General features: G+C 49.7%; 1 protein-coding gene across 1 annotated transcript in view; it reads right to left on the bottom strand.

Annotated features, from left to right (window-relative positions):
- Positions 1 to 6,431, bottom strand: part of PVRL1 (poliovirus receptor-related 1 (herpesvirus entry mediator C)) — a 64,645-nt gene extending 58,214 nt beyond the window's left edge. The window contains exons 1-2 of the mRNA XM_009330410.1: positions 6,366 to 6,431; positions 323 to 455 (exon numbers count right to left, since the gene is read on the bottom strand). Of these exons, the coding sequence (XP_009328685.1) occupies positions 323 to 455; positions 6,366 to 6,431 (199 nt within the window). The remainder of the gene's footprint in view (positions 1 to 322; positions 456 to 6,365) is intronic.
- Between the last annotated feature and the right edge of the window lie 2,385 nt (positions 6,432 to 8,816).

Raw genomic sequence — 8,816 nt, 5'->3', positions numbered from 1 at the left:
TCTGTATGTTTAGAGATAATGCTCTGGTAATTATACAGCCAGTATTTATATGATAAATACAATAGAGAAGCAAGGTGGTAAGAACAAGAAAAGCGGGTTTTGCTCACTGCTTCTGGCAGAATCTGAAACTGGATGTATTCTGGGAGACTGAGAGTAAAGGAAAGAAAAGGGTAATAAAAAAAGAAAGATGTACAAAGAGTGAGGAACTTGAAAGGGTAATAAAAGAGAGAGAGGCTGGGGAAAGAAAAAAATGCCTAGCAAGAGAAACAGGACAGCATCTTCTAACTGAAGGGACAGAGAATTTCTGAAATGTCATCCCTACCCTGTTCTTCCAGTGGATGAACGGGCTCCCCGTGCAAGGTCGAAATGAACTCCTCGGTCTTAGCCCCCACAGACCCCTGGCAGATGCGCACTGCGACTTCTACACGTGAACCTGAGCAAGAGTAGTCTCCTTCCTGCAGTTTCACACACACACACAAGTGCAGGCATACAAAAGTCTTCTCACCCACAAACACCTCCGTTACCGTTCTCTTGGCACGCTCCCTCACTCCATGCCTGCTGTACTCAGACGGATCTCAGTCCCCACATCTCATCTAAGCCTCTTCTTTCTCCCCTTCTCCTTCTGTCCGCGCCAAGCCTGTGACCCTGAGGACAAGCCTCAACAATCCAGCCCGGCCATGAGACGCCATCAGCTGACCACAGCCATCAGCAGTTAAGACCGAAACTCAGTCTCTAGAGCTTTGTGTGAACTTGCCCCCTTCCCTGAGTCAAGCGCTGGTTTGCCCCACACCCTAGCATTGCGGCTGGGTGCTGAGGAATGTTTTTCAGCACTGCTTACAGCCACAGCAAAGCACTGGTGCCCTCACATGCCTGCATGCATGAAGCCATTGAGTCCTTAGAGGCTGTCAGCTGAGCTGGCAGGGTTGCACGTGCCCCCTCCCAGCGTAGCCAGGGCCATTTTTGCCATGCATGTCCCTCCGGAAACCAGAAGGAAGGGATGTTCCTGCTCTGAACGTCACAGCTGGACCACGTTTCTGCATGCCAGCTGGAGGCACTGGCCTATTGGAGAAGGATGTCCAGGCAGTAAGACACAGTGAAAGACTTTTCTGACACCAGTCTGGCCTGTGCCCTGCGAGACCCCGTGGCCCACAATGGCCTTCCCGATGAAATGAGGGCACCGGGTGCAGAGCAGAGCTGGGTTTAGATAATGCTCCGCTGGGATTTGAGGAAAGAACGGGTGGATGGGGAGGGGGGAGATGTCTCCAACATGCTTTGCAGCATATTCTGCTCCTTCTAGCCTGGAGGTGAGAGAGCCTCTTGCAGAATTGCCCACACCTGCGGAGGTGAGCAACAGCTTTGCCAAGCAGTCTGGCTCTGAAGTCTTTAGAGCCTCGCAAAGCATGTGGGAGCTTGCCAGAGAGCAAAAGCAATCACGTAGCAAAGGCCCTGGGAACAACCTGCCGCCCATCTCACGGCTGCCTGGCTGTAGGTGTGCTCAGCACTCCCTCTTTCTCCCAAGGCTGGAGGAGAGCGGATTCATCAGTACCGGTCCCCACCTCTTTCATGAAGGGCCCATGCCCCCCAGCAGAGCCTGCCCGGGGCTGGGGCGATGGCACAGCTGGCTCTGCTCCCACACAAGCTCCCTGACCCCCCACAGGCCTCAGCAGTTCCCTTTGAACCAGGCTTTCGACATCCCAATAAAAGAGGCCCCATTTGCGACAGCAGGAAGTCATGGCCCGGCGCCTCCTCGCAGTGCCAGAAAAGCAAGAGATGAGCCAAACCCCAGAGAGGAGAGGATGGAAAGTCACTGCCTTCTCCTCGGAGTTGCCCTTGCCGGGCAGCTGGGAGGACAGCCCGGCCTCTCCCTAGCGGGGCATGTGGACGAGCACTGCACGCAGGAGGCTATGCCAGGCTGAAGGCCACCACTGCCCAAGGATGGGCACCTAAGACTGCCTCTTAAATAAAGATATTGTCAACCAACCTGGCAGAGAATGTGATATATATCACAAGAGCGAGATCAATCCAATCCCTCACTTCATCATTACTATGCCCTTTCTTCACGCTATGATTTCCCTGCAAATTAATGAATGACCCTTTTAAAAATCAAGTGATTTTTCTTGACCTTGAGTGGTAGTAACAATTCCGAGTTCTACCCTCCCGTTTCTACCCAACCCTGCCATGGGATCCATGCATCAGTGCAGACTGTACTTGGACAGAAACTGGAGAAAAAGCAGACTGGTGCTGACGAACCTGACCCTGAACCAGACCTCAGAATCCAGGGTCCTGCAGAACCCTCCTTCACCCAGGTGTAAAGTCAGACTTTCGGCTAGGGAAAAAGGTGGTGCCATTTGAGGACTGCTTGCCAACAACAAAATGCTGCCAAAGCTGGGATTCAGGCCCCTACATGTAGCAGCTTTAACAAAAACACATTCCAAACTTTCTAAAGGCTTCAGGGGAAAAGGGGAAAAAAAAACAGAAGAAGAAATAACAAAACAAAACAAACAAAAAATACCCCCAAAAACCCCAAACACTGTGCGGAAATCGTGTTTCCTTTCCAGGTGACTGAATAACTTATGACTCTTTTGCAAGACAGGGGAAACTCTTTATGTTCCGCTCCTCCAAGCCTCTCATCAGGGAAATAACGCACCCATTGCTCCGCTCCATACCACGGCAATAACACCCACACCTCAACAGCAATGATGAGGAAGGGGAACAGATGGAGTAAAGGGGTTTTGCAAGTTGCTTCCCATGCTCCCCATCCTAAATCAGAAGCCAGAGGGCAAACCAGCTGCCATCATGCTCTGGGGAGCGTTGGTTTGCGAGGTGACTGAGCTGGGATGGCACGTCTTCCCTTGCTCCGCTACACACTCAATAATTCATCAGGGCAAATGCATAGATAATTGATGGCAATGAGCGTGCAAGGCCGGGAGAGGAGGAGAAAATAAAATCACTAATTAGCCTCTGGAGAGGCTTGAACATATTACGCAGGATGTATGTGTGTGTGTGCAGTGCTGGGGTTCACCTTGCTGCTTCTTTGCTGAACGATGTATGTGGTTGGTATGGCAGAGAAAAGGCTTGGGATACATCCTGCCGTTTGCAGTTCTTACGCCAGATCTCCCAGTGCCCACCAATCCACTCTGACACCTCCCAGGGGGCAGCCAGCATGCAAGGAAGGATTAGCTATATAGGTTGAAGCTTGCCGAGTTGCGTTTTACTCATTAGTGTTTTGGTGTTACTTTTTGTTAAGGACCAAAAGCAGTAAAAAAGAGCCAGCTGAGTGCCAAAGACATTTTGGTGCCAAGACCTCATTAGTGGAGACCTCTGAGATCCTACTCCTCCACCTTGGCCTCTGAAGTGGTTTGTGTTGATGCCTTTCCCCACGATCCCAAACCCAGATATTTACTAAGTCATACAAAGCCTTGAGGGCAACTGTGCAGAACTCACGGTGCCCTGCGGCACAGGCAGTGGGCTGGGAAGGAAGGTCTGGACTCCTTGGGTGTGAGGGGCGCTCGGGGAGGGAGCAGACTAAGTGGCAGCTGGTGGCTCTTGAACCTGAAAACCCTTTCTCCTAAAAGCCTGGGAGGTGCTGTTACATTGAGGCTCCCACACTTGCAAATCTGGTTCTTGCTCCCCCATATAGAAAGCTCTGGAAGTGTTCTCCAGGCACTAGTGAGCTCTGTCACAGCAGCGAGCCTCCAATCAATGCCTCTTTGTTAAGAACCATGTGAACTCCACACTGCTTTGCACAACTTTGCCTCTGCTGAGCCTCTCACCAATTTCTCTCCCTCCTGTTCCCTGATACTCATCTCACCCCAAGGGCATTGAAACAGCCCTTGGCAGAAGTGTGGTGAGCCACCCTTTGGTGTGGCAATATCATGGCTGATGCAAATGTCAGAGGAATCAGTCCTAATAGTCTTTTCATCACTTAGAACTAAACTGAAGGGTCACAGTAACCAGACCTTACAAAAGGACAAAACAATGCATCATGCTTCAACCTACAAAAGACCCTAAAGCACCTGATTTTGAGACAGCCCCTTGCACTTGCACTTTGACTATGGGCAATAATGTCCTGTACATGGTCCTGTATGCCTCACAAACACTTCAAACTGATCTCTAAGAACTTTCCATGAGGGTAAAATGGGATGGAACAGGAGTTCAAAACTTTCCAGCTGGTGGCACTTATAAATTTTTCTCCTCGTATTTCTGAATTCATCTTTCAAGTCTTCCCTATTCTTAAGTGGAAATCACAGTCTGAAATGCAACCCTTGTGGGGCAGAACACAACCAGCCTCCAACAGCCCAAAGGAACGCCACAGGTGTGTTAGGCAGGGTGGGAAATGGGAAAGAAGATCCTAAATCCCAGCAGGGGAATTTCAGGTGGCAAGACGCAAAGGTTTGAGCTGGCGCTTGGCCAAGATGTTGGGGTTAATACCTTTCCTCTTGCCAGAGAGACTTTGTATTGATTGCCAGGCATTCAAATCAGTACTCTGCTGCTCTTCCAAAAGAGCACAGCGCCTGCCTCACCCCGCTTAGTCAATGGCTTGCAGCTGACTGCAATGAAGGAGTGGCCTCCAGTGCCTCGCCAACGTGCACTTCCTGCAGCAGCAGACTTTCACTGGAGGTCTCTCTGTCATGCACTGATTCAGTTCTGCCCCACTTAAGTGTGGAGCTTGAACACCAAAGGGATTAGAAGAGGAAAACTGAGCTTCCAACACAAGGCAGGGGGGACGTTAGAAAGATGACAGAGAAAGAGATGTGGCAAGATTATAGCTCCAGGTGACATGCCTGCACATGAAAGTGAAAGGCCTGAGATAACATTGTGATCGGGTGGGGGTACACCAAGAGAAACTGCAAGCCCAAGCATCCCTTCCCCCAGCTGAGAGCTGGAAGCTTTATGGGAGCTGACAAGAAAATGGCAGCGTGTACAATGGCCCATCTGGCTCTTATCCAAATCCCTCTCAAAAAAGAAAGAATGGGCTTGGCTTTGGCTTGCAAATGGGAAACACAGAGCCTTTTACTCTAGGTCACTGGTTCATATCCAGAACCAGCACATAGTAGCAACAGCAGAGATGTTATTATCTGAGGACCAGTCAATGGCTTGTATTGAGCGAGGTCTCTAGCCAGCCCTCCATTGGCTGTCTGCTGGGAGAGGACAGTGGAGATGCCTTTGGGATAAAGCAGGGTTGCCTTCTCCTGCCTATGCAGTATTTCCTCTCTGGATAAATAGAGCACAAAGCAGCCTCAAGATCCATTTGAATGAAAGATCTTTCCCAAAGGGCCTGATCCATTGATGCTCCGCTTGTTCTCTGTTAAGGTTTGGGAAGTCTGTTCATTGAGCCACCACTGGGATTCACACAAAGGCCCTAAACAAGACCAATGCCATGTTTGTTCTAGGTGTTCTTCATAGAAATAGATGAAAGAAAAGCAGACGCCAGGGTGAGACTGGCCACAGATCAAACAGACAGCGAAAAGCAGAGATGAACACCCGACTAGACCACTAGTTCTTGCTGTCTGCGCTTCAACCTTGCAAACAGCCTCAGTTGTGGCCAACCTTCTAGTTCTCTAGGAAAAGGGCTGCAAACCAGGAGTGGGAAGGGAACAACCATGCCTGCCTTCACTCCCGGCTTTCACTCTTTGCTGTACCTTTCCTGGCTTTCAGACAGCTGCTTTGCTTCACCCCCCAAGTCAAGAGAAGGGGAACACACCCCATGGCAAAAGCAGGAAGGCTGGCAGAGCAAGGCTCCTGCTGAGGCTGGCAGAGCAGGCCTCATGCTGAAAGAGCTGACACAGCACTGGGAAAGGCCTTCCCGCAATAAAGCTATGAAACCCCATGCTCAGCAACAAAGCACAAAGGCTCCTCAGTCACTGCGGAGGAGCCAGCTCCTGTTGCCCGCCCCGCCCCGCAAGCATCTCAGCTAATCCTTCGGCAAGGGCTGCCAGTTCCCACACACCTGAGCAGTGAACCAGACTGCCCCTTGCCTCTACCTGACGTGCACCAGTGCTCAGTACTTGGCCCACTTTCCCATCCATGCAGCCTGTCCCTCCAGGCCTTTTGGACTGGACTTTACTCCAGCTCCTTCCTCAGCTCTTTTCCCACTGTGCACTCTTACTCATAGCTGTCCAGTACCTGGGTTCAGAAGACTTCCATCTCCTTTCCCCTTGTGGCCTTGTGCAACTTATTACACAGCTAAGAGACATCTCCCTTCTGCCCCTACTACCTGTCTCCATAAGCCGGGAGAGCACTGCCTCTCAACCTAGTCTACAATGCTTGTTTCTTTGACTTGCCCTCCCTCCTAAATTTTAGCCTTACCAATTTTCCCACCCCTCTTGTGTCTCTCCAACATCACCACACCCCAGGCCACTCACTTGCCTCTTCTCATCCCTGACCACTAGTTCCTCTGGAGGGGCACCAGTGAACATGTCCAGGGTCATAATTCTGCACTAGGAAAAGCAGGCAGCTGGCCAGGCAAAGACAAGGGTGGACAAAGAACAAAAAATCAAAGACCCTTCTCTCAAGAGTCATCTCGTTGCCTGCCAGCAAGGAAAAAGCCAGGGTCTTCTTGCTTACCAAGACCTGTAAACAAGAAGGAAGACTGAGAAAGGGGACCACATTCAGAGCCAATGCTTATTTGGTGGTTGGGTGGGGAAGCGAGGACAGAAGAGAACAGTACAGCTGGAAAATCAAGTGTGGAGGAGGGGAAAGAAGCTGAAGCATTGAGCACCGGGAAGCTAATTAAGCTGAGACTGTCCTGAGACCTTATCTTGATGGGCTGAGTCCCCAGATGTACATGAGTATTTTCTCTGCCCTGCCTCTTTCTTGGACTTCCGCGCTGCCTTGGATGTTGTTCAAGGAGCCCTGGTCCAGGGCTAAATATTCTCACTATTAGAGCTCTCCAGGTGCTGAGGAGGAGGGATTTAATGAAGAGCTGTGAAGAGGGGATCAAGATAGTAACCCATAGAGAGTCTCATTTCCGAAATGAAGGAACTTGAGACTGAAGAGATTCAATAAAAACAAAAATAAACTTGATGGCACAGAAAGAGAGAACATCAGATCCTTCCTTCCCTCCCCGGGCTCACAGCTCAGAGCTGGAGCAGGAAACCGGGGAGCTCTCAGGGCTCGGCCCGTGATGACTCACTCACCTCCACAATGGGAACGCGACAAAGCCGAAACTCTGCTGACTCAGGCCTGACTTCAGCGCCAGGGTTAATAGCCGGCAGCCCTAATTTGGCTGCCCCCACCAGCCTCGCCACCCCCTGATTCTCTCTGTCCTCACTCAAATCAAGCCTCTTTTATCAGAGGGGTAGATGCCAGGTCATGGGAAATTACCAAAGGATACAAACTCTCTGGTCTTCTGTCCAAGACATGGTGAAAAATGCACCCCTGCCAAACCGTGCTGGTATTGGCCAGGCCTGCAATTTTTGTGAAGATCAAAACTCCTACTTTCTTATAGTTTAAGTGCATGCTAACCAGTCACAGCTTGTCTTGCCTCTTGTCCTTCCTCCCATTATCCTTCTAGTATATAACATATTGCTGATATTTCACTATCTCCTTAAGTTAAAGAGAAATGTTTTCTACTATTGCAAGTGGGAATGCCATGCTCTGTTCTACCATAATTTGTTCAATGATAGAAACAACAAATTTTTTCTGTGACCAGAAAAATGTGATATATGTTCTGGTGGCTCATGACCCATCAGAACTGACAACTAGGAAAAATCTTTGCAAAAAACATGAATGCAAACATGGCACCCAACAGATGCAACGGACAGACACCCTTTGCCGGCTGACTGCCTGTGATTTCTCTCGTAATGTGTTTTACCTTGCCCTAGAGATATTTCTGCAGGAAAGTGGAAGCAACTCAGACCTCCCAACTTCGTCTGGGTTGTTTAAGGATTCCTGCCCATGAACAACAGGCCGTAAAGAACAGCATGTACATATAAACCAAAACTCAGTGCCCCGCCTGATTTCAAGCCTGCTGCTGCTCAGCTTTCTTATCATCAAGTCCCTGTGCAGGGAACTAATTTTACAAATTTCACCTCTTCCCGGATTTATGATCTCCACAGTGCAGAGTGACAGACACCACGCTTCAGTCCTACCTGGGCCCCATCTGTAGGAATAAGTCTGCATATTTATGGAAAGCTTTGCATCTTCAAAAGGCTTTTCAAACAGTAACTAATTAATCCTCCAACACCCTGAGAGGCAGGAAAGTATTATTACCCCTGCTTTCAGGGATGGGGAAATCAGAGGTGTTGAATGACAAAGAGATGTGCCCAAGGCCACCCAGGCAATCATTGGCAATCTCACTTGAATGGCTTGGTTTAGATGTGGGTATCTGCATATTATGGTGACAATTCTCACCTAAGGAAGCAGGTATGGAGGCATCTGTGCTAAGGCCTCACAGCCCCACCCACCGCTCATGCAAATAGAAAAGGTCACCCTCATTTTTATGGCTGAGAAAACCGAGGCACAGGGTGATGATGTGGAAAACCTACTCTATTGACAGAGCCTGGAAGCAAACCTGAACATTATCCACGTCAACAGCTAGACTAAAGGTTCCCAAAATGTGGCTCGCATTTTTTCTCAACAACAAGCAAACTGGCTGCGACCAAACCTATGACATTTTGTGTTAAGAACATGCCAGAAATGATGAGAGACATTGAGGCTGATGGGGAGTGTCCCATTCAACCTCTGAGCAAAGACAGCTCCACAATTCCAGTCCCCACTGCCCCGAGGAGCTGACATGCACTCCAAGTTTGCCTCATCACTCTCACTTGCCAGAGCAGTGGCTGCTGTGATCCTTCTAGCCCGGGTTTAGAACT

Source organism: Pygoscelis adeliae, unplaced genomic scaffold (genome assembly GCF_000699105.1).
Source record: "Pygoscelis adeliae isolate BGI_AS28 unplaced genomic scaffold, ASM69910v1 Scaffold608, whole genome shotgun sequence".
NCBI classification, from domain to species: Eukaryota; Metazoa; Chordata; class Aves; order Sphenisciformes; family Spheniscidae; genus Pygoscelis; species Pygoscelis adeliae.
Note: the sequence above shows the minus strand (reverse complement) of the source record. Positions and strands in the feature narration are given on the sequence as shown.